Raw genomic sequence first — 27,589 nt, forward strand, 5'->3', positions numbered from 1 at the left:
TAGACATTGTTTTTTGTTATAAGTCAAAAGCTTCAGGCAATGCAAAGCCAATGGAGACGGTTGGCCTAAATGCCTAAATTTCAATTATTTCTGTGAACAGTGTGTTTGAAAACTCTATCAATATATAGCCTAGTATGGAGTTAATAATTTTACTGGGAAAATGCACAAGAAAAATGGGCTCTTTGTAAAAAAATGTTTTATGACTTCAATTTATATATATATTTTTTTTATTTTGGTCCATAGGGTTAGAAAAAACACAAACAGAATAAAAGCTCAAAACAAACTGTAGGCCTATATATATATAATCATATAATCTATGTGATCAAAACAACTCGCAGTGACCCAAAAGGAGTAGACAGAAGCTTTGCTTATTACACATACTGTACATTTCAGCCTCAATTCAGTGTTTTCCACCATTAATCATATTAAACAACAGAATACGGCCATTCAACGGCTTCTTAACAAATAATTATTTTAACAAAAATGTAAAGAATAACATCAATTTATTAATTCCATTATTAAAATTTTCTGTGAACCGTAGATGATTCATATACGTTTGTATGCCTGATAAGTTTTCATACATAACATTTTGTGCAGTTTGTCTAAAACCAGTATGATCAAACTAACACACATGCGTCTCTGCCTAATTGTTGTCTTTTGTCCTCTTTGTGTTCTGGCTTTGAGTTCTAGCGCTTCCAGAACTATTTTAATAACCTTTGGTCTTTAGTTTTAATTTAACAATGTGGAACTAGTGTGACTACATATTTTCAGGAGTATTTTCAGCGCGATGAACTCACTGTTGAGGTTCGGAAGAGTTTATTAATTTATTAGAGAAAAGCGTGTGGTTAATGAAGAAAGAAAGAATAGGAACTGACATCTTAACCCACACAGATCTGATCATCTCTGAACCCAGTTTGGACTGAACCTGGTCAAACAAAAATAACTTATTGAATTGATAAATACAAGTATTTGTCTGGTACCTTTTATTGGATGCTGAATAAGACAAAACAAGAGAAAATTAACTTCCATATATTGCAGATACTTTATGTATTCCTTAACATGTTTTTAATGGCAGTTTATGGAAGTTAAGGTTATTAATATGATATGTACATATAACTGTTTTTACATACTTATAGGACTGAATAATAAGTACATTTTAAAATGTTTTGTATTATTCAGCATCAAATAAAAGGTACCAGACAAATACTTGTATTTATTCACTAAATAAGTAATTTTTGTTTTACCAGGTTCAGTCCAAACTGGGTTCAGAGATGATCAGTTCTGTGTGGGTTAAGATGTCAGTTCCTCTTCTTTCTTTAAATATTTCTCTAAAAACATGTGGTTAAACTAACAGAGTTCTCACACTCAGCAGAAACATGTTTCCAAACCTCAACAGTGAGTTCACCGCTCTGAAAATACTACTGAAAATACGTAGTCACACTAGTTCCACATTGTTAAATTAAAACTAGACCAAAGGTTATTAAAACAGTTCTGGAAGCGCTAGAACTCAAAGCCAGAACACAAAGAGGACAAAAGACAACAATCTGTTACAGTTTGTTTGTTAACATGTAAAAGACATTGAAAGTATTAACAATGAATGAACCCATTAGGATTGAGTTATATTAGATTGATATTCCTCTGCTCATGTGGGTTTTGTATAATTATTTGCCTGATTTGTTCTTGTTCACAGAGGCATAAAGTTGACTGCAGTTCTCCTGAGCTCCAGCTTTTGCTCCTCTGATGGAAGCATAAGTCACTTTATCATCACAGCGAACCTGAATGAACATCACAGTTGTTTCAACCCACAATTATTACAGCATGTTGTTTGAGCTCAAATCATGAAGAGCTACATATAATCACACAATTCATGAAGATCTGCATATAAGAGGAAAATATACAAAAATCATGTTGAGAGAAGCTGGACAACATCAAGGAAGTGTTCGCTCACCTTGTTCTTTTTGCCTCGTTTTTTACTGTACGCAGCGACTTCAGTATAAGTCACATCATCTGTCTGCTCCTAAACAGCAATGGAAATATGGAAAAATCAAGCTATTAAATGCCATTCATCAATGATATTTTACTTTTTGTCTATTATAAGAGTGAACCGGTAATAATATTTTCCTCAGGTTCTGCAAATGTTCAGGTAATATATGTGTAAAACGTGTGTCCTGGCAATTTCACATAAATGTTTTGTGAAAATCTATTATACAGACATGACGTTATGATGACAGATCCTATTGTAACATGACAGGATGATTGACTTGACTTGACCCACACAACAGGAACAACACATGATGAAATCCACAACTAGAACAATGGGCAATTAGTCACAGGCACAACACACTCAGGGTACGTTTACACGAAAACGATATGCTTAAAAAATATTTCCTTTGAGTTTTCCGCATACAAAACACTGTTGTCAAAACTATCCCCATTCACACAGATCCACAAAAAAAAAAAAAAAAAAACTGTATTCTGCTGCCAGGCCATCAGATGGCGATGAAACACCATAGACTGAACATGTAATACGCATGTGCATGACCTCATCGTCTTCAGAGATTCACATTTTGTTGTTTACACGGAGACCGGTTTCAAATACTTGCACTTTGAAACCCGTTTTCAAAACTTTGCATTTTCAGGGACCCAGAACACCATTGTCGTGTAAATGAACGGGCAAAACGCATAAAAAGTTTTACATTTTTAGTTGAAAACCATGTCATGTGAATCATAGACATAATAAATACATAGACGCCCTATTGGCCCGCTTTGGAACGTTGCTGCGATACGTCAACGCGTCCGCCATTTTGCGGAGAGCAAGACTGCGCTGTAATCAAATGCAAGTAAACAGGTGAGCTGCGTTTATCAACCGATTCAACCGATCAACCGATACATTTATCAACCGATTTCAGTGGTTTGTATGTGGTGTAAAAAAAAGTTCCATCTCTAGTTATTTAAAATCTCGATAGTTAGACTTATAAAATATTTTTTTTAATAAGGAATGGCCAAAGCTCAGGCTTGTCATGTATTTGGCTTTTTATTCTTGGATAACAATTGTGAACACCCCCAAACTGAGATATAATTTAATTTTCACATTAAATAAAATAAAGTTTTCTTATTGTGGAAAAAGCATATTCTGTCATTGACCCGATTTTAGCAATAACAAAGATAACTGATGGATCCTTTATGGTAATACATATGATATATGGTATAACTACAGTGCAATGCAAATAGTAAATATAAGATAAAGTGAGAAGCAAATAAAATAGTAATGAAAAGTATAATTATATAATATCATAAGTACTATAATATAATAATAATAATATATTGATAATAGCATATAGTTTATGTATAATATAGTTACTATGAATGCATACTATGACGCAACCCTGTCTCTTTTTGTTAAATTTCAGTTTTTAAAAGGTATAAGAAGCTATAGCCTACAAGTCAAGAAATAAAGTAAACGATTGAGTCAAACACACAGCAGGCTATAGCGTAGCCTAAATATATAAAGTTATGAAACTTCACTTTGCCTTCAGCCAAAACGATTTGACAAGGAACAAATTATAGATTAATGAGACCAAAGATCGCCCGTTAGATATACACAAGATGAATTATTCTCATGTTTAACCACTAGACTAAAGACATCAGATCCAGCGGCGACCGTCAGAAGCACTAGCCGAGGTAAGGCTGAGGTATGGGAAAGTTGCCCTCCGCAGTATGGCGGCGCCGTTGACGTACGATCCAGCGGCCAATAGGGCGTCTATGTATTTATTATGTCTATGATGTGAACAGCCCCTCAGACAAAGAACAGGTGAGCACACACTCAGACTGACGAGGACTCATCAACGACTAAACAAGAGGGCGTAACTGGACACTAGGAGACGGGACAAGAGGAACACATGGCCAACACAAATAAAGACAGAGTCATGTGCTCAAACACAACACAGACAGAGACAGATTAGACTAAGACAAGACTGACAGAACTGTCTGCTGAGAACCCTGACATTTAATAATAATGAGTAATAAGAGTGTCATATTTCAGGGTCAGTCCTTATGAACATTAATAACTCATGGATCAACCTGCAATACTTACCACAGAGTCACCAGTCCCTCTTCTGTTGCCTGGAATATAATGTCAGGGAAAGTTTATGATCAAACAATTTTTTTGTCTAAATTACAAATTTATTTTATCAGATGTTTTTGTATGTTGTTACAAAATATGAAAAACTCACCTGCTCTTTTTTTACGAATCACCCAGAGAATAAGAGCCAGAAGGAGAAGAGCGAATGAAGCGGCAACAACAATCACAGTCACAGTCACTGAGAGAGAGAGAGAGAGGCACCATTAGCAGGACTATATTACTGTGTTTAACCAAAATGAAAATGGCATATTTAATAGCATGATTATCTTTATTTATCATGTAAATTGATGCTTGTGATGATGATTTTATAGAAATTGATATGTATTAAAAGCCATCTGTACACTAACAGACTGTACCTCATATGTTCACTAAATGAATGATTGTTTAGGATTGTCTGGATGAGAATGATGTGTCTGACATTTAATGACAGTTACTAACGATATTAGTTTTCATGTTTATGATTGTTGGTGATGTACAAGAGAATGGAATTATTAAGTGATGTAGATTACAAATTAAACATGGCTTGAGTCAAAATCTGTGATCAGCTGCTCGAACAACGAGTCGGTCAAATGAGGATGATGTTCATACACACCTGGAGTCAGAGAGTTTGCTGTGGTATCTGGAATCACTTCTGTAGTTGTAGTTGATGTATTAAAAACAAATTGGGAATAGAAATATATAATATTTTAAAGCATGAACACAATATCAAGGCATTTATTGTACAAACTGCTGTAGTCCAGAGCTACAGTATCAGTGCTGAAAGCTGCTCACACTAACATGGGATGAGTTATGTTCAAAATATCAGAGATCGTAGTTTCCCCGCCTCCTCAGACTCGACACTTACGCCGGTCGCCAGTTTGAGGACACGCAACAGAACGAGCGCCATGACAATGAAAGCCGAGGAGACTTAGACATTGTAAGTTGATTTATCCGTGTTTTAATAAGCTCTCGTTCATAGAGATGTTTAGATGGATACCGAGGCTTTTTAGGTTGTGTGGAATCTGCAATCTCTGACCCAGTTTGTTTGATGGCTGCGATACGCTGTGTTTTCCTGCTATCTGGCATCCCGGGGTGTGGGAATACTATTGGCTGAACTGGCAGTGGGCGGAGTCACACAGACCAAAACAAAACCCGACTGACAACATGGAAAGTGTAATCCAGAGAGGATTCAGAGACTGATTCTAGAAAACTCCATGAGTCGGTCAAATGAAGATGATGAACATATGTAATATAGTGAGTACAAGCTGTTTATGTTTGTACAATTTCTTCAATTCCATTATAATATAGTAAAATGTTATTTTTCTAATACTTTTAAATACTGTTCAATTTCTTATTTGTGCTTTATGTTTAAAAAGAGTGTTATGTGCATTTATTAAATAAATTATTTTCGCTTGGCATACCAGTGTGATTACGTCATCGCACACTTCAATGGGTGGTGCGCGCCCGTGATGCGCTTCATTCTGAGTAAATACACCAACAAAGAAGCCATCACTGCAGCGCTCTCTTTTATTTCATTTTTCTTTAATCCTTATACACCTTTTCAGGAGTACTACACATACACACCTGGAGTCAGAGAGTTTGCTGTGGTGTCTGGAGTAAGTGCTGTTGCTGTAGTTGATGTTACAACTATTAAAAACAAAATGGAAATAGAAATATGTCATATTTTAATGCATGAACACAATGTCAAGGCATTTATTTCACAAACTGCTATATGGAGAGAATTTAATTAGAAAGTGATGTAGATTACAAATTAAACATGGCTTGAGTCAAAATTTGTGATCAGCTGCTCGAACAACTCCAGGAAAGATTAATGATTCTAGAAAACTGGATGAGTCGGTCAAATGAGGATGATGTTCATACACACCTGGATTCAGAGGGTTTGCTGTGGTATCTTGAGTAAGTTTTGTTGCTGTAGTTGATGTTACAACTATTAAAAACAAAATGGAAATAGAAATATGTCATATGTCGCATTTATTTTACAAACTGCTGTATGTTTAATAAATCCTCACTATGGGCCCATTCATACACCCGCGCAATACAGTGCCAGGCGCAACACAAGTGTGTTTTGCTAGTTTCAGCCCGACACAGTTTTCATTTTCACGTTCTGCAACATTGTTCTGCTATTTGTTGTTTAAATAGCAAATGTATGTGAGCATCTGTGCACTCATGGGTGTTCAGGCACATTGTCGGTGCGTTGCTATTTTGAGGAACTGAATTAGACAGCCATTGACCAACTGAAACCTGGTCTAAAGTCAATGGCGCATTATTTTTTTTGTTATTTAAAGAGCGCGTTAGTAATGTGCGCCTATAGGCGGGTCCACAACGCACGTACACTCTGCTTATTACACACACACACTCTGCTTATTACACACACTCTGCTTATTACACACACTCTGCTTACTACACACACAGGGACGTGCAGCAGCACACTAACTAATTGCCCCTTGTGGGATCAATAAAGTTGATTGAATTGAATTGAATTGAATTGACAAACATGCCAAATATTAAAAATAAAAGGATTACAATGTAAAAGATTATTATTGTGTACACAGGGCCGGCTCTGTAAATCTGGGGGCCCTAAGCAGGATCATTTTGGGGCCCTGCCTTGCAGTGAATAATGGAGTATTGCCACTGCAAACCAGCAACTGTATACAATCTAACCCTTACACATTTCATCTGTACCTCTTTTAACATGATTGCCCACAATTATTTTACTGCTTATTAAAGTACACTCACTGAAACAGATTTGTCAAATTTCTACATCTACTTTATTACTGTCTGAATGCTTTGTAAATTTTAAAACAGCACTAACTGTTTTTGTCGACTAGGCGGCTTAAAACCTTTAGTATTAAAGATGAACTGAACTGAAAATTTGAGTAAAGGTGATATAACAGATGAATTTTATTTATTCTCATTGGTACAATTATTAAAATGGCAGAATTTGTTAAAAGGGATAAAATGGTACGTTGAAAATGTTGTTGTTGTTACACGGGCGCCGCCATGTTGGATTTCAGCATTCCACTACGTCACTGGCATGGTAAGCTACTCTGTTGCTAACCAACACAAGCAGAGCAGCCATAGCATGTACATAGTGTGAGGCTAGCTGACATGGCTGAGGAAACAGAAACCAACAGGTCTAGGGGGGGTTCATACTGTATTGCCCCTGGCTGTAGTAATGAATGGTATAGGGCTAAGGCAGCTGGGGTTACGATACATTTTCACAGGCTACCTTTGACAAGGAAACCAGGCTTTATAGACAAAACTGTTCAACAAAACTGAGACTGACACACTCGGCATTCATTGAAATTGAGTCACAAAACCAAGCTAGATACCAAACGATCCAACCTAGAGAAAGGGCTAGCAGCTAAACACGTTGGAAGCACTTTTGTCAAACTCCACAAGCTAGCCACCACTCCGACCATATAAACTGTATAAATAAATCATGAATCCGACGATATCACAGATCGATAATAATGCGTTTACTAGCAGCTAACTAAACCACAGCAGGTCTGTCAACAGAATCCAATGTCCCTCTCTACTCACCCTGAAGCTAGCTGATGTTCATCGTGTCAGGAAACATTGTTGATGCAGGGAGTTCAACTCGCAGAACTAACGTTAGCTGCTAGGTCCATAGTAAGAGGTATCTGTGCAGTAACCGGCCATACAGTATTTTGTTTTTAACATTTTGCGCAGCTAACTTAACAAGCGATCCCATTGGATGAATTCGTCCAATCACATTTGCCATTTATCTGCCTCGACTTTTTAAAACGCACAGTACCTCAACCATGTTTTAGTATTTTTCTCTAAATGCACACGACATATATAAGCAGTCTCTATTTAATAAAATGCATTATGTGCTTGTATACAATAAATGAGAGTGCATGACAGGCTACTACAGCCCTCCAACCTCCCACCACATTTCCCTCTTATAACACCATGAACCACTATTGCTCCATTAACAATTGACTATGTACATTGCAAATACAATCTGGATCATACCTGCATTACTTTTATTTCGTGTAATTTACAACGTAACGGCGTTGCATGCTCATAGTTTATTTTGCACTTGATCAGTGAGGCGATACAGCGCGCGCCGGTGCAATTGAGTGTGCGCTACGAGAACAGGATAACGGCTGACAGGACAAGAAAGTCCGTTTTTCTGAGGTGAAAAACTTTATTTCAGCGTACACTTATGTCACTGCCTGGTAGTTCCTATTGTGCTGGGTTTTCTGAAGTAGTCATGATTCGCCTCTCATAACATAACATGCTCTAAACACGCACGCAGAGTGGAAAAGGAGGAGCGGGGGCGCGGGGAGCAAGGATCACAAATTTGAACTATATCGATATATGCGATAATGGTCTAATTCCATATCGCATTTCAAAAATAAATGTTCCAGGTTGACCTCTCTGCAACAGATCGATTCCGGTGCAGTGTCCATGCTCCGGCAGCGCCCGCACCCACACCAGTCACTTCCCCCCAAACGATCCTGTACTGTAGGTGGAGCCTGAAACTGATCGTCCTCCTTGTGGTGGTAGTCAGGTACTACTGGCCTGTACCTCATAGGCTCAAACCTATTTTTTACAGTCTATGGCTCAAACGCGTAACCAAAATGACTCATTTTCGTGTGTATAGGACCTGCAGCTGCAGCTGCCTATATGCCTTCGCAGGTCCTACCATTCCAGTGACGTCATCAGAATTGCCAGAGTTCTTATACTAACAAACGCAATTTTTGTGTTGCTTAAAAAAAAGCTATATTGATATTTTTTATATATTTTTTTAGTGTAATTTACTTTTAATTGTCATAAACAACACGTTATCAATGTTGATTTTTTCAGTTCAGTTCATCTTTAAAACATCTTCAATAAAGTTGTTGCATATAGGCCGACTACAGGTGTTGCTGGACTCTCGATCTTTGAACTTATTTTCCCTTTTCCACACTTTAAAAAGAGGGAGAAGTTGGACCAGTAATTTCTTTGCTTCCTTCTAAAGTGATTTGAACATATTCTTCTATATCGATGTATCAAAGAGATTAAAAATTCTGCAAAAGATTCTAGTTTGAGTTGGTATTTATCTTTTGTATATTCCAACTACAAAAACACTACTTCAGCGAACAATCATTAGCCAAATGTGTATATAAAATGTTTAGTTATAATATATATACATAAATCTAATAAAAACTCTAGGTAACACTTTTTACATTTTACAGTGTCATTGTTACACGTTACATGTAGTTCATACAAAAAGTATTCTACAGTAAAAACTTCTTAAAATTTGGATTTAATTAGAGAAGCAGCTCTACTATAATGGGCTTATGTCCACTTTAACGCTCCCTCCTGTAATGTCAAGTTCAAAAATTCATAAAAACATAATGTGTACATAAAGATATGGTGAATCCGGCTTGTCCCGTAGATTGTCCCTTTAACCACACACACATACATACACACACACACACACACACACACACACACACACAACTTTAAACTCACACACGAGCAGATCCGTTTATTTCACATTACACCCAAAACACACTCATTACTCATTAAGAGAATAAGGACAACTCTTTTAGATCATTCGATCATTTTTCCTGAGTGGCGTGAGTTACATAATAAGTGATGTTAAATGTTAAGTGAACATAATATCAAGGCATTTATTTTACAAACTGCTGTAGTCCAGAGCAACAGTATCAGTGCTGAAAGCTGCTCACACTAACATTGGATTAGTTGTGTTTAATAAATCCTCACTATGATTTTATTCATTTATAATGTGAGTGGCGTGAGTTACACTAGCTGTATATTATGATTATTTTGCATCAGACAACAGACTGTACAAGACCGGTCATATGTATCAAAACTCACTGACAAATCTGACTAAAGAGCTTTTTTTGATGATAATATGTGTGATGATAAAGCAGTCTGTGAGAGCCAGTGCAAACCACTGAAGCGAGAGACTGATGATGTGTGACAGTGATCATGTGATCATGAACCTTGTGTAGAAGCTGCTGCTGTAGTTCGGCTTGATGTCTTCTCAGAGTTTGAGCTTCTGACTGGAGTCAGTGTTGTTGAAGCGACTGGAGCTGCAGAAGATGAATGTTCAGACGCATCAGGACATTAACATCATATTTTCATATTGATCATGACATGCAGTTTGTGTTCAATCATCACAGCTTACAGTGGCAGTAGTTGAGAAGAGAGATGTTACTGTATCATTTATTCCTGGTTTATATGAGAGTGAAACACAGTGAGCTGCTTCCCATAAACCTTCAGCTTTCCTGAATCAATGACATTATTAAGCCTTAGAATTCCTCAAACTGCATACAAATCCTTATAATTCCCAATATTGACGTCCCTCATGGGTCATACATGAAATATTGCATAAATCAGAAGAGTCTATTTTAGCCTAGTATGACCCATAGGAGGTCAACATTGGGGATTATAAGGATTTTTATGTAGTTTATGACTTTGACCACTAATATTTTACAATTGCCAAACGTATGAAGCCATCAGGAAGAGTAGAGCCAGTGTGTGAAAGTTTTCACAAATCTGTCAGAAAAGAGTGTTTTCTCACCTGAATACTTGACAGTGTATCTGACTGAGGTCTTGAGTTGATTTCTGTGAGTAAGCCGACATCTCCACTCTCTGTTGTTATCTTCATTCAGGAGTGTTGTAGTCAGAGTGATGATACAGCGATATTGATCTGATGATGATAATATCTGATATCTGGAGTCTGTCTTCAGATCAACACCAGCCTGATTCACCCACAACAGCTCAACTCCCACAGAACTGACCCAATCATCACAGGAGAATCCAGCATCTGAATACAACTGACAGGAGAGAGTCACAGAGCGGCCTGGACTGATCTCAGTCTGTGAGGATGAAGATGATGATGATGATGATGATGATGATGATGATGATGATGATGATGATGATGATGATGGAGACACTGAAACTGAACAAAAGACACAAATCACAGACTCTTCAATCATCATCTGAGTTTAAAAGGAGAATCTGCCCTTTTTAAATTGAACACATAATCATAAACTTACCATGAAGAACATTCAGAAAAACATCAGCATCAGGTCCTTGTTGTCTGTCATTCACATATTGTCTGCAGGTGTAAAATCCATAATCTTGTTCTGTGATGTTCTTGATGTTCAGAGAGCAGTCAGACTCCAGACTCAGTCTCTCATGTCTCTCTGTGTCTTTCTTCTTTATCCCTAATTCAATCAGTGCAACTGCTGCTGACTGTCTGAAGCTGTAGATCCATGTAGTTTTAGATTTGCAGTGAGAAAGAGCATTATTACAGGACAGACGCACATTTCCACCAGAACTGATGAACACATGATCCTCTCCACTGATACCTGAAACACAGTATATCTCAGTGATCATTATGATATTAATAAATGAAAAAACATAAACCATACCAGCATAAAAAGCAGAAGATCCAAATCATACAGTCTTTTTCCGGTGTTTGATAGTTAATGCATTCATTAACATTTATGGATAAACCAAATCAAACTCCTCTTTAAGAAGGAATAAGAAATTTTCAAATGTAATATCATCAAAAAAAGCGCTAATAAATGAAGGTGACTTGACTTGACAATATGAGCTCATCCCAGATAATATATGTTCTTGTAATGTTTTCTGTAGATCATTTTATTTTTGTTACCAGAATGTTCTCCTAAAAGGAAGGATAACACTCTCTAAACATTCTTATACAGTTTTAGCGGGAAGTTTCCCAGCAGACACAGGACTGAACCATCTTTTCCTCATATGTCTCTAGATTCCTGTTTACAATATGACCCCAAAAATGTATAGAGTGATTGGATTTTTTTGTTACATTTTTAATAATACACATAATATATATATATATTCTCATCTATGCATTAATGCTATGTTTTGGGATATTTGAAGTACTTTTGTACCTATTTACTGCAAAATACCTCAGCTACACCATTAGCATGCATATGAAATATTACCTTTTTATGAAAAAAAAAAACCCATTAATGATGATCGAAATGAAATATGAGTTGTTTCTGGATATTGATCTCGGTGTGAGATGCATAATTCTTCATCTGATGGTTAGAATTTCTTTTTGCAGATGATATAGTTTTGCCAAAAAGTGTAATTACCATACACTTCCAGCAGAGGCGCCATAGAGATCCATTCATTTTTTTGGATGTGACTGACTGCTCTTATAACAGCTTTTGTTATGAATATATATATTTAAACATTTTAAAATACATTAAATCAGTATTTTTTTGTTGTTATTTGAGGTCTTTTGAAGTGTCTTGTTTTTGCAATAATGCCACATAAATGTGCAGTAATGACACTAAAAGAAAAGACTTGAATGCAGTTACATATTTATTTCAATAATCCAAATGCATAAAATTATTAACTTTAGAATAGGAAACACATTTTAGTACATACAAGTAAATATGTAAGCTGTTTTTAAGTAAATAAATAAATAAATAATTAAAAGTACGTGTGTGTGTGTGTGTGTGTGTGTGTGTGTGTGTGTGTGTGTGTGTGTGTGTGTGTGTGTAAGTGTTCGTCATTTGTGCTCTAGTACGTATGGACATTTTCAGATTTATTCTGGATTTATTGTTTGTTTTTTTTGATAAAGAAAAGTCGACTGGGTCATATTGACCCCAAAGGACAAATTAGGGTTCGGTCCTGGAGGGCCACTGTTATACTGTTATAGTTGTTGTGTTTTATTTTCTGAGAGTGCAAGCATGATGTTGAATCATCATCATCACATTGTAACATAAATTCAATGCCATTATCATTGATTTTTGGAGGAAATCTAAAAAACCATTATGGGTGTAAAAGTGATGTTGATTCAATGCAGTTAACATTGACACATTAACACTGATTTAACATTGTTTGGATGGTTGCTTGCTATCTGGGACCCTCATCAAACACAGCTAATCAATGTCTCCAGGATTACTAGAAAGCTACAGGCAGGAGAGTTTATCAGGGTTGGAGATAAACTCTGCAGGACAGTGGCCCTCCAGGACAGAGTTTGCCCATCCCTGGTTTTCTTTATGAAGCACGTCACCGTTATTGAGATTCACGCGCTGATTCTTGAGGTTTGAGTGTATCTAAGTGAAACAGTAGTTCAAAATGTTTAGTGTTTCTATATGTTTTACTCTAATCAATTATATGTAATTAATAACACACATGACAGTCTAGAAGAGGTCAGCTGATCAGGGGTGTGTTTCCCGAAACCATCGTTCTAACGAACATTCACAAAGTTGTGTAGTTGGAACGACAGCTCTCGACCTGTGGTTAGAAGCAGAGTTTCTAGTTTGCATGACATGTGGACTAAATAAATCCTTATCTTGAGCAAAATAAGCAAGATGACATTCAGTACAACCTGTGTCTTTTATTTAGAATACATACAAATGTAATTTACATCTTTTAGTTTGTCAAGAGATTTAAAGCACCGTTTTTGAAGACTGTGCATGTGTGAACGTGCTCTACTATGTAAGAACGAGCCTATGATTGAATCTGGAAATAAAGCAAAATAACTGAGAAAAATGAGAAATAGTCCTCAGATGCAATGTCTGTAATTTACCGTTAATTTGATCTCAAACAGATTCATTAACAGAAGTTATTACTCCACCACCTGTGTGACGTCATAAACCAACGTCGTTGAACGACCACTTTGCGACAATAAAGTTTTGGGAAACAGTCGTGACTAGCAAGTTGATTTCTTCAACGATGCATCATACTATGATAGTCAAGCAGCGAGTTACGTCATTGTTCGGGAAACGCACCCCAGAGCACTACATGATGATTATATCGTTATCGTCATCATCAAGTAGCTGACATTATCTGATCACATTAGTAGTGGGAAGTTCGGATCATTTTACTGACTCGGATCTTTGAATCTCGTTCATCAAAATGAACAAATCTTTTTTCAAGTCATTTTGTTCATTTCAGCAGAATGTATTTAACATGTTACATGTCAATAGCCAAATTCCCCAAACACATCAAATGTTGATCACATTTAGAATAAGAAAAAAATTGCAATGCAAGGATACAGAATTGATTAGTTCATCTCTAGTCCTTCGAGTCATTCGTTTTTATGTCACGCAACTATATGTTGTTATTAGGATATATATATATATATATATATATATATATATATATATATATATATATATATATATATATATATATATATATATATATCAAAGTGATTTTCCCCTGATTTTCCCCATTATAGATAAAGTTTAAATAACCAACTCTTTTGGTACATTCATATGGAGAAGAACCATCATGATAGAAAAAAAAAAAAATCGAAATGTACAGTTTTCTACCATCTTGCTGACAACTTTTGTTTAGTCATTCGGCAGTCTTGCAGCTTGAACCTCTGCAGGAAATCCACCCTTACACTCTTAATATGAAGATAATTCTTCATCATCAGATGTTTGAGTGACACTATGTCCAGTATCAGGAATAATACAGTATGATCTGTGTGTATCAATACACAACTCTGAGATCACAATGTGAATGTATGCAAGAATAAACTGAGCATGTTCAAATGAACTCTTTCCAGACTAATTCCACTAAATGCCTTTAGAGAAAATACAGATTTCTTTACCTGTGAGAAGTGAAGAGAGAATGATCAGTCCCAGCAGACACAGATCACACTTATCAGCCATTTTGTGTTTCTGTCAGTCTTTCTCTTCATTATATATAGTTACAGCTCTTCCTTTAAACATCATCAGCTCCTCCTCTGGTTGGTTACTTCCTCTGATCTCATCAGTGTTTAGTCCTGACTCTATGATACAGCTGAAGAAGCGATCAGAAAGATCTCTGGTGTAAAACTGTGTTGACTTTGAAAAGCTCTGGATCAGAAAGTGAGCTGAACTGTACAGTGGCGTCCAGAAACCAACCAAGTCCATAAAGAAGTATTATGTTTGACACTGAACAAAGTGCTTTAAAATGAACAGTTCCACACAAATCAATACAAACATATATTTTTCCTCTCATTAGCTATGTGTCCATCACCCTGTTTTTATGCATATTTTGAAGTATCGCATCAGAAACGAGTGATGGAAACGCAACATTTCTAAACTTTACATTTGGATGGAAACCCAGCTATTGTAGCTACTGATTATTTGTCAGAGAAAACAATTTCAACATAATGAAATATAGTTATTTTTAAGTGACCCAATACAGTGTCCTCAGAGTAATTTTTATGTGTCAATTTTTTATTTATTTTTTCATTTACACTTTTTTTTCCCCATCACATCACTAACACATTGTGTTGCTATATGTGTGTGTGTGTACCATGACGCTTTTATTAAGCTACTAAGTTTGTGCTTGTGAAACCACAAATTCACAACCTCCAGAAGTGTTGCACTGACAGATGCGTCAAGATCACACTTCATCTATATATACACAGCAAAAACTCCAGTGTTAAATGAACTCTCCTGGGAATTTATTTGACCACACTCAAAAGTGTTAAAATAAGGGTACATAAAAAGTCAAGGGTCAAAAGCCCAACTAAAGCAAATAGGGGTGGGAATCTCTAGGCACCTCACGATTCGATTCAATTACGATTCAGAGGGTAACGATTATCAATGCATCTTTTTTGTGTGTGTGTGTGACTACTTGGCACTTTAAAGCAAAGTATTTATGATGACCCATAAATAATTCCTATATTCATTTTATTAATAAAACAAATGGGAGTGATTTGGCAAGTCAAGTGTAAGGTTACATTTGCCAGCATATGTCCCAACATTGCAAAGAACCAACAGGAAAATAAATGTGTGCCTGTACTAGCAGCAAACTTGTATACAAACTTCAGCATATTCTGAATCTATAGCATTTAATAATAGACTTCTTGCACTGATACACACTGTGACTGTGGGGGGAAATTTTCCATACGTTAGCTTTTAACGAATAAGGTGCCGTTCGAATTTGGCGCTCAGCCATCATGCGTGTCTGTTATGTGCACGCCACAGACTGTCATGTACTGTTCTGACAACATTGCGACCGTCGAGCTGCGCTCCCCTCGCATGTTGCAACTCACCCGCCACCTCCTCGGAGCCAGAAGCTTCTAAGGTCGCTTCATTCCACTTATTTCTGCTGGCTTGCTCAATCGTGCCGCTGACAAGCCTCACGACAGCCTCTGGTTCAGATACAGTGGAGACTCTTTTTGGGACCAGTTCGGGGCCGCACAGCCACGTCTGTTGCCCCTCCGGACTCGTCCCTCTGCCAGTTGTTTCTTTTCCTGTCTGAGTGGATATCCTTCGACACAGAAAGAACTCTGGCCACAGCTGGCCATGGGGCCCCCGCAGAAATGTGTTCCCCAGTGGGCCTTCTTGCACTACGGTGCTAAAATCAGGAAGAGATGGAGCAGGAAGAGATGGTTGCCCCTTATTGGCCCAACCGACCTCTTCTCTCGACAGCCTTCCTGACTCCTTCCTCTGAGTACATTCTCAGGGATGGGGCACAACGGCACCCACGTCTAGACCTTGGAGAGTTCCAGGTCTGGTTCTAAAAAGAACGGGACGCGGAGGTTCTGGTTACTACCTCACTAATTTTTATTACGTAGAAACCATCACTTCTGTGAGAGCACCCTCTCAAAAAGAGGCTCGCTCCCCCTTAGAAGTGGAACTATTCATTGAAATGAGTCTTCTCTCCGTGAGGAGATCCCGAAGGTGTTCGATCACTTCAGTGCTTCCTTCCTGCTAACGGTTGGAGTGAGGCTGTCTCCTCCACCTCAAAATGTTGTAGCCTCTGTACTGACGCACATCATGATGCAGTGCTGTGGGGAGTGCGACCTGATCGGGGAGGGGAGCAAGGGGAAAAAACTAAAATCCGCCTTGCGCCCCCTCTTTACCCTCTTGGGACTTATCTCTGGTGCTACTGCACTGCAGAGACCTCCCTTGAGTTAAAAGTTCTGTTTTTAAAGAAACAGTTCTCCTGCTTGTTTGGTCTCTTTCTAGAGGGTAGGGATTTGCCCGCATTTTTTGTCAACGAATCGTGCCTGGATTTCGGGCCGGCTAACTCTCATGACTCCAGAGTCCCCTGGCCTGGACATGTGCCCAAGGTTCCTACCTCTCCTACGGGACCAGGTGGTGAGCCTGCAAGCGCTGCCCCGGAGGAGGCAGACCCAGCCCTGGCTTTTCTCTGCCCTACTGCTTCAGTACGGTTATACGTGATCAGAATGTCGAACCATTGCTTCCCGTGGGCTCCCTTAACATGAAGCCAGTTTCACTGTAAGCACGGTTCGAAGTATCGGCTTGCTGTGCCATTCCCCTCCTATGGACTGGATACGTGCGCAATTATTGCTCCAGTTGAGTTCCCTCTTAAACCAAACCCTGTTGAGTTCCTTCATACCTTTCGGCAATGGACGTGGCGGAACGTCCGAAGCCAGGCCTATCACTTGTATGCACTGGTGGAACCTGTGTTAGGCTGGGTTCATATGTTGTGATCCCTACGGCGATCCCATATGTGTATTCTTCCACGGTATGGCTCCCTGCGGCGAGCCCGTGTCTTCCCTTGGCAAAGTCCCCTCTGCCGTCACTGTCGGTTGATCCTCCCCCCTGTTATAGGCTGGAGTCATCCCAGTGACATTCCATATGTTGTGCTGCCCGGTTTTCCGCCCAGTCCATATGTGTATTCTCCAATATTACCTCCCTTCGGGCAGGATGTGGTTTCCGCAGCGTCCCATAAACATATATTTATCCTCTCATTAGCTATGTTTCCATCACCCTGGTTTTATGCATATTTCGAAGTATCACATCAGAAACGAATGATGGAAAGGCAAAAAATACAGTGTCCTCGGAATATTTTTTATGTGTATATTTTTTGTTCTTTTCATGTACACTTTTTTTCCCCATCACATCACTAACACATTGTGTTGCTATATGTGTGTGTGCACCATGAAGCTTTTATTAGGCTACTAAGTTTGTGCTTGTGAAACCACAAATTCACAACCTCCAGAAGTGTTGCACTGACAGATGTGTCAAGATCACACTTCATCTATATATACACAGCAAAAACTCCACTGTTAAATTAACTCTCCTGGGAATTTATTTTGTTGTGTTCTGTTTAGTTTGTTTTCATTGGACTTGTCTGTCTGTCATGTCACGTTTAATCTTCACCGTCATTATTAGTTTAGTTGTATCACCTGTGTCTAGTTAATTATCACGTGTTCCACCTGTGTTTCTGTCATTAGTGTTCATCATTGTTAGTATTTAAGTTCATTCAGTTCAGTCAGTCTTTGTCCGTTCTAAGGGCGCTTTCACACTGGCAGTTTAGTGCGGACCGGGGCACGGTTCGCATGAAAAATCGTTAATGTGAACGCTGTCATCGGACCCGGGTGCGCACTAGAGTACCGAACCCGAGACTAGCTGGAGGAGGTGGTCTGAGCTCGGTTGCTCCCGAACCGTGGCGCGGTTCGCGTTAATGTGCAAGCAACACGGACTCGGGTGCGCGCTTGTTCAGGAAGTATAGTATCCCGCGCATGCGTATCACTGTCGATATCATTGTTTGATTGCGTTTGCGATGACGTAAGATCACTGCAAACGCACCTGGGTTCGATACAATTAATTGAGTGTGAAACCAGACCAACGCTGCGGGAGGCGCCGGGAACTAGCGCACTCGGGTTCGGACCGCAGCAAACGAACCCAGTGGAAAAACGCCCTAAGTCTTAGTTTGTGTGTGTACATCCTGTTTGCCTGTACCTATTGGAATTACTGTATATTGTTAGTAAAAGTTTGTATTGGAGCCTTTTGCCTTCTCGTCTTCTTCTGCCTGCACCACACCCTGACAAGACCACACTCAAAAGTGTTAAAATAAGGGTACATAAAAAGTCAAGGGCCCAACTAAAGCAAACACTGATCACCATAATGGTGTGCTTTTCTCCTTCAGTGATTCTGCTTATTAACATCAGGTGTCTTCAATAATTGTCAATTATCACTCAATTAATCACTGAATAATTAATTATAACTTAATTATAACTTTAATACTGCTTCACTGTTATTTTAACTCTCTTAGGGGCTGTTTACACAACACCATTTTCAACGTTACACTTTTTGGGGCCTGATAACGCAAACGTTTGAAAATGGGTTTCAAAGTGCACGTTTTTGAAAACGGTCTCCTCGTAAATAATCAAAATGTGAATCTCTGAAGACGATGAGGTCATGCACATGCATATTACATGTTCAGTCTATAGTGTATCATTGTCATCTGATTGCCTGGCAGCAGAATACAGCATTTTTAGTTGTTTTCGCGGATCCGTGTGAATGGGGATCGTTTTGACAATGGTGTCGTCTGTACACCGAAAACTCAAAGGAAAGACTTATCCGTTTTAAGCATAACTGGGTTGTAACAACCAGACAAGAGAAAAGGTGATCAGGTGGTGTTGGTTATGTTTCGACATAATTATCATTTGACCTGAATGACTGAACTAATTTATAGTCTAATCTCTGAGTTTGATTTACCTTATTGATTACAGCCACCCTGTGATTCTACAGCATAAGATCCAGCATGTTCAATATAATTCTAAGGATTTCCCGCACGTCTCACTATCTCTGTAGCAGGAAAATTCCAAAAACAGTGAGAGTGAGCACAACGCTGACTACGCTCAGCTGAGCACAGTGCTAAGTGTGATGTTCTCCGCTGTGATTATCAGTTGAGACTCATTAGAACGTCTTTCGCTGCCATTTAGTCTTAAAGTGGCGCGCCTCTGAGTGTGTCACTTGCTAGGGTTGCGCTCATGCAAGCCACATCTATCAACCACATCTTACCACTAGGGGCTAAGTGAGCCCATGCCAGCCTATGTCCCGCATGTCTCACTCTCCTGCTGGAGCAAGCACAGTGATTAAGGGTCTGCAACTGAAAAAGATGTCTCTCCCCTGTGGCTATCAGGGAGTTGAATAATACAATTATTGAGCATATCACTCTTTAAAGAGCATCTTTAGCCAGTGGTTGTTTTACAGCCCTGCGCCAATGTGCGTGTCACTTGCCAGGGCTGTGCTCACGCAAGCCCATTCATCAAGGATGAACACTCATGGCAAAGCATAAGTCTCGCCTATCTGCACTCGCGTTCTGCAGCTCAGCAGCGACCCAGGCCCCGAAGCAAAGCCGTAAGCCGCGCCTCCGCCCAGCCAAACACTACTTCTATGAACACCAGTCCCCGACCCAGCGTGGCGAGCTGCCGTCTGAACTAATTCAGCCCTTAGCCACCCGGGCCGAGGCTTGGAAAAGCTATCCCCGGTGTGTCAAAATGGGTTCTGGACATGATGACATGAGGTTACTCGCTCCAGTTCGCTCACAGACCACCCCTGCTTCGTGGGCAAAGTCAATGCTTCAGTGAAGAGCAACGTGGCTCACGTCCTCCGCACTGAAGTACTGAGCTTACTGGTGAAAATGCTGTCAGGCTTCTATGGCCGTTACTTCCTCGTTCCCAAGAAGGATGGCAGCATCAGGCCAATCCCAGACCTCAGACATCTGAACTACACTCTCATTCTGGCCCAGTCAGAGGCGGAATTAAGGCGAGACACTACAGGTGAATAGGGTAAAATTTTTAACTAGCAGATATCACCATGAAACTTTCCCAGTTGATTACCTACATTAACCCATTTACTCCTAAAACGCCTGCTAAAAACGCCTATAGAATCCTATGGCATTCTAGAATAAATTACCTTATTTCCTCAGTGGCGGTTCTAGGGGGGGGCCCGGGGGGGCCAGTGCCCCCGTGTCACCAAGCTTGGCCCCCCCTCTGGCCCCCCTAAATTTGGAATCGTAAAATCACACCAAACAACTGCGCATTTTATCAGTTGCGGCGCCTTCATCTATAGGCTACACTGCAGCACGACGTATATTCACATCAAATGTTAACGCAGAGGAACGGGACACTGCAGTTCACAAAAGTTCATTATTTGCATGTGCTTTAAAGCCTTGCCGGTTAAACATGTCATTCGCTGCTGATGCGCTGTTCAAATATGCGCTTTACTGAGCGCGTACACTCGACGCGCACATGCACTAAAAGCCTGTTACTGGACTAAGTTATCTTTTGAGTCTTATATTGCGCTAATACTGTCAAATACAGACAATGTTTACATGTCCAACCATAACCAAACAAAGTTGGTTATGTCTAAAGTGAAAGCAAACAGAGAAAATTAATTAAAATCTGCTTGTCATATGCGTGTATATTAGACGCGTCGCGTGCAGTTCTTAAAGAGACAGTATAGCCCTAATAATAAACATGCTGCCGCTTGTCCTTAAAGAGATAGTTCACCCAAAACCAAACAGTTGCTGGTCCCCATTGACTTCCATACATAGTAGGAAAAAAATATACTATGGAAGTCACAGGGGTACATCAACTGTTTGGTTACTCACATTCTTTCAAATAACGTTTATTTTCAACAGAAGAAAGAAACTTATTCAGGTTTAAAACAACTTAAGAGAGTAAATTATGACTTTTGGGGGGGGGAGAACTATCCCTTTAATGTTAATAAAACAACAAAACACACAGAGAAAATCATTCACTGCTCTTGACTGAGAACTTTAAGTCTGTTGTGTTTTATTTTCATATTTGTTCATTTAATTACTTTCTTCAATTCTACTGTTAAATACACCTATAGCTGAAAAAATAAAGCACTGTTTATTTCATTTGTATATTAAGTTGTGTATGTGTAATATGTATCTCTGTTCTTAATTTTTAATAACAAAGAAAATAGTGACAAAGATTTTTATTTTCGCCACTTTGGCCTAAATGTCTGCCATTCTTTTTTATTTTATATTTTGTTACCAATATTTTGTTACCTATAAGGCTTTACTTTTAAAATAGGGACATTAGTTTGGCTGTAATGCTCAGTCACATGCAAAATAGTAAAACCAACATGAAAAAAGAATTGTGATAAAATCGTGATTTTCCTTAAAAAATAAATAAAATTGTAATATGATATTATTGCCATATCGCCCACCCCAGGTGTAAAAAAGTGCCTAGATGTGCTTAGATGCTAAAAATTTATTATTATTGATCATTATATCACACTACAATTAAACATAATGAAACATTAATTTGAATTGAAATTGTTTTATTAGCTTAGCTAATATAATTTATTAGCTTTTTCTAGAGATTGCAGTCATGCATGACATGGTGAAAAATGACTTGAAATAATACTGAAAATAGGTTAAGATGAATGTTAAAGGTGTGCCCCCTGAAAGCACAAGTGGCCCCTGCCTGGTCCCCCCAGTTACTGTGGTCTAGAACCGCCACTGTATTTCCTGAGGGTTTTCTGAAAAAATACTAAGAATTGTCAACGTCTACCAAAACCTTAATATCTAAGCCTCTGTAGCACCTAGAAACATGAAATAAAAGTCCTGAGATGGAACAGGGAACAGTCTCAGACAGACACACTGACTGACTAAGTAAATAACTGACAATAAATATAACATAACATAAATAACTGACAATAAATATAACATAACATAACATAAATAACTGAAAATAAACTGCTTAACTAACTAACACACATACACACAGACAGACAAGACAGACAGGCACACTGAGTAACTAACTAACACACACACACACACACACACACACAGACAAGACAGACAGACACACTGAGTGAGTGACTAACTAACTAACACACATACACACACACACACACACACACACACACACACACACACACACACACACACACACACACACACACACACACACACACACAGAGAGACAAGACAGACAGACACACTGAGTGACTAACTAACTAACACACATACACATACACATACACACACACACACACACACACACACACACAGACAAGACAGACAGACACACTGAGTGACTAACTAACTAACACACATACACATACAGAACACACAGACAGATAAGACAGACATACAGACAGACACACACACACACACACACACACACACACAGACAGAGTCATTTATGCCGAACAACGTGGTGCATGAAGCACTCGCGGTGCAGAGGAATGTTGCACTGCTTGCACCCCATCAGAGTTGATGGATCCTAGAGGATCCGGCACAAAATCATCATCGTCCTCCCTCTCATGGTCAAGTACCTCACAATCTACTTCAATATCACTGCCATCGCTGTTAAAATCATCCATTTCCATTGCTACTAGCTACTCGCTAATTGTCGCTAGGCAGCCTTGTCACTAAAAACATAAACAAAACCGCACGTGTATGTCTGATTGATTGACGTGATATTCAGCCAACCACAGTACATTTTGGTGGTTACGTGGTCTTAAACAAATGAACAAGACCCACCTCATGTGTATTTGAATCAATGACAGTGAGTTAAATGCCGCACTTGTCATGAAAACGATGACGCAAAAAGAATGCTGCGCTAGGCAGCAACCGGCGGGAGACTCAATGTTGCGCTACGCAGCAACCGGCGGGAGATGGAATGTTGCGTTAAGATGAGAAAAAAATGTATTACAAGTATAACTGCCATACATATTATTTCTGTTATTTAACATGTTTTGTTATATTTGTTTAATCCATTCATGAATATTGAGTGTTGAGTTTAACTAGGAACTAAAGTACATTTTGCGTTGCACTCTGGCACTTTAAAAAAGGTGCAACAGGAAAAAACACATATTTGGTCAAAAAATTATTCTCCGTGTGTGGATTAAGGTTACACGTGTTTCTGAGTGAAGAAGAAAAGAAGATGTTTTTCATTTTTGTTTTTTGAACCGGGTATTTTCAAGTGAACTCATTCCCTCTTGGTTATGTGCAGCCAGCGAGGTATGTGTATTATGTTTGTATTTCCCGAGTGTATTTGTATCTCTTCATAATGTGAACGTGATTATTTTTTACATTGTCATACTGTAGTTTGACGGTGGATTTCATTGATGGTGAATGTGATGGCGGACAAAAAGATGACAAGAGCAATAAATCCATCAGTAACCAGAACCATGGTGTCGTTTATTTCCTGGAGGGAGTGATAGTCAAACTCGGACCTGCGTCAACGTTCCCGAACCTGCTCGTGCCCGGCCCGGACTGTGTCACAACTCGGCAAGACGGGATTTAACACAGATAAGCCCATGTTTAACATTAAGGACCTGCAGTTTATCAGTGTTTCATTAAGACGTCCATAAGTCAGACACTTAAGCGTGTGTTCTGAAAGGTGACAATAAGTTTGAACACTACAAAGGACTGTTTGTAACCTTAATAATGACTGTGGTTTAAATTGTATAAGGGGAATTTATTGATATTGTCTAAAGTAATTGATTATTTGAAAAAGGAGATTTTTTTTTTGTGCACATTTAAGCAAGCCAATATCTTTCAGTTTTTTGAAGTTTTTATTATTTTCTAAGCATGTTCACTTAAATGTGGCCATAAGCAGTTTGTCAAGTGTAATTGACCAAGCCTTTACAATGTTTTTGCTTTAATTGAAGGGTGATTCTAAAGGACATTGACCTAATTTAATTTGATTGTTCACCTCAGTTTAAAAAAAAAAAAAAAAAAAAAAAAAAAGGAAAAAATCTGCTAGGCAATTCCCAGATAATGTAAGATGTCACAAACAAGTGAAAAAGAACAAGTGTCAGAGAAGTCTGTAAAGCCTCGTAGAAGTGAAAGAGATCGAACATTAACAGAAAAGGGAAAGGAATTTCAGAAGGAGAAAGTGAAAGGATTGTTACTTCGCTTTGACAGTGTTTATGAACGCTGGAAAGTTTTGACTAAGGTGGCTAAAAAATCTGTAATCAAACAAGATCCCAGTGATATCCTCCAAGAACACATTAAAGGTATTCAAAGAGAAGAATCTGAGCTGAACAGTGTTTATGATGAATACAGAAAGATTGACAGCCCAGCTCATGACATGAGACGCAAGTTGGACAGATGTGCATCCATCACCAGAATTGTAATACAGAATGCACAGTCTCAGGTTCAAGGAAATGAAGAGGAGATTATTTGGCCTGATGCTTCATCTGTATTCGCGTCTTCAACCTCCAGTGTTTCACTTCAGGGCAGTAATTCTAAGTCTAATTCCATTCACTCTGCTGTATCCTCATCCAAAAGACAAGAAGCTGCTGCTGAGTATGCGCATACACAGGCTGTATTGAAGATTATGGATGAGCAAGAAAGCCACCAAGCAGAACTGCAGAGACTTGAAGCTGAGGATAAGTTGATAGTTGCAGACCAAGAAGCAGCTGCATCAACTCGCCGTCTTCAAAGAGAAAAGGAAGAAATCGAACGCAAGATAGAAAGAGAGAGACAAGAGGCTGCTCTCTTAAAGAGACAGCATGAAGAGAATGCTGAAAGAAAAAGGTCAGTTGAAAATTTGAAAAGAGAGCTTGAGCGTTTGGAAGAGTTGAAAAGGCTTAATGCAGCCAAAGCAAAGCTTCAAGTGTACAATGCAAATGAGCTCTATCCAACCCAAGACTTTGTACCACAAAACTTTAAAGCTGAGTTGCCTACAGATATGCAGATCATAAATCAAGCGAGTACTGCTGATCAGCATCCACCACCGCTCAGAGATGTGACTCCTAGAAGTGAACTCCAAAATGACATGCGAGAGCTGGTGAAGGTCTTAGCTGAAGCTATGACAGCAAACAGGCTACCCATTCCAGAGCCTTCAATCTTTAGTGGAGATCCACTCAGGTTTAATCATTGGAAATCATCCTTTCAGACACTTATAGAGAAAAAGAATATTCCAACTGCAGAGAAAGTCTTCTTCCTTCAAAAATATGTCGGAGGAGCTGCTAGAGAAGCCTTAGAAGGTCATTTTCTGGCTGGTTCAGAAGATTCATACAATGCAGCATGGCACCTGCTCAATGAAAGATATGGCCAACCCTTTGTAATTGCCAAGGCTTTCCGAGACAAACTACATGCATGGCCAAAAATAGCTTCAAGAGAGAGTGCTGAGTTGAGGAAATTTGTGGACCTTTTACGCAGTTGCGAAAGCGCTATGGCTAACAATGAAAGTCTCCACATTCTTAATGATGGAATTGAGAATCAAAAACTTGCTGCCAAGTTACCTGACTGGTTAAGCTCCGGATGGAACCGAACAGCCACACAATATTTACTTGAACACGGAAGATTCCCAAACTTCAGTTATTTTGTGGCGTTCCTATCAATGGAGGCTAGCATCGCTTGCAACCCCATTACATCCTTCCATGCATTACGGCAAAGTGAGTCTGATAAAGCTAAGACCAGGAGCCAGACCATTATGACCTCCAAGAACCAAACTGTTGGTGCCAAGATCTTCACAACAAACACCAGTGAAAGGAAAATAGTCACATGTGTGTTTTGTAAAAAAACAGGACACAGCTTACACAAGTGCTACAAATTAAGAGAGAAGCCAGTTGCTGACCGTGTAAAATTTATACAAAGTGAAAAACTGTGCTTCGGCTGTTTGAGCCCTGGCCACCAGTCTAAGAGCTGCAGTAACCGGATGGTCTGCGATTCATGCTCAAAGAGGCACCCAACATGCCTGCACGAAGAACGTTCAAAAGGGGACCATGAACTAAAGAAAGAACAATCTAAGGAAAGAACTCAACCACAAGACGTCACAAAGGAAACAACCTCTAACAGAGTTGTGCAAGATACTAATAGTACACAGACGTCGGCAATAGTACCTGTCTATGTGTCAACGCCAAGTGATCCAGACAAGGAAGTTCTCGTCTATGCTCTGTTAGATACACAGAGTGACTCTTCATTCATTCTATGTGAAGGACGCAAGAAAGGAACTAAAGAAATATGGTCTTATTTTCACCTGTATGTGCTCTAGAGCCATACATATTGAAATGCTTGATGACCTCACTACAGATGCCTTTATCAACGCATTGCGTGCATTCATCGCGATACGCGGACATGTAAGACAGTTGAGATGTGATCAAGGCACTAACTTCGTAGGTGCAAGAGGAGAGTTCATGAATGCAATAAAGAATTTGGATCATGAACAGTTGAAGGAACACGGATGTGAGTTCATAATGAACTTCCCATCATCAAGCCACATGGGAGGCGTATGGGAGAGACAGATAAGGACGATCAGAAGTGTTTTAACCGCAATCCTTGACCAGTCTGCTAAACGACTCGACAGTGCCTCGCTCAGAACCTTTCTGTATGAAGTGATGGCTATTATAAATAGCAGACCTCTGACAATTGAGCATTTAAATGACCCAACAAGCCTTGAACCTCTCACGCCCAATCATATTCTTATGATGAAGTCTAACATAGTATTCCCACCTCCAGGTGAATTTGTGAGTCAGGATCTATACTTGCGCAAGAGATGGCGCCAGGTGCAGTTTTTGGCAAACGAATTTTGGTCAAGGTGGAAGAAGGAATATCTCCTTAATCTTCAGCAAAGACAAATATGGCAGAAAGAGAAGAGAAATACGAAGGTTAACGACATTGTCATCCTGCAGGAGGACAGTTCTCCACGTAACCAATGGAGATTGGCAAGGGTAACAGAGGTGTATCCGAGCACTGATG

At 39.1% G+C, this 27,589-nt stretch overlaps 2 protein-coding genes across 2 annotated transcripts in view; one reads left to right on the top strand and one right to left on the bottom strand.

Annotated features, from left to right (window-relative positions):
* Positions 1–27,589, bottom strand: part of LOC309498167 (uncharacterized protein) — a 924,641-nt gene that overhangs the window by 181,366 nt on the left and 715,686 nt on the right. The window contains exon 15 of the mRNA XM_082168719.1: positions 5,705–5,767. Within this exon, the coding sequence (XP_082024845.1) occupies positions 5,705–5,767 (63 nt within the window). The remainder of the gene's footprint in view (positions 1–5,704; positions 5,768–27,589) is intronic.
* LOC309508982 (uncharacterized protein) lies at positions 23,602–26,806 on the top strand (the record flags this gene model as incomplete). The annotated part of the gene is made up of 3 exons (XM_082183517.1): positions 23,602–23,899; positions 23,987–26,719; positions 26,794–26,806. Exons 2-3 carry the CDS (start codon positions 24,669–24,671, stop codon positions 26,804–26,806), a joined length of 2,064 nt encoding a protein of 687 aa, XP_082039643.1. The 5' UTR covers positions 23,602–23,899; positions 23,987–24,668.

Source organism: Leuciscus leuciscus (genome assembly GCF_965113295.1).
Source record: "Leuciscus leuciscus genome assembly, chromosome: 1".
NCBI lineage: Eukaryota > Metazoa > Chordata > Actinopteri > Cypriniformes > Leuciscidae > Leuciscus > Leuciscus leuciscus.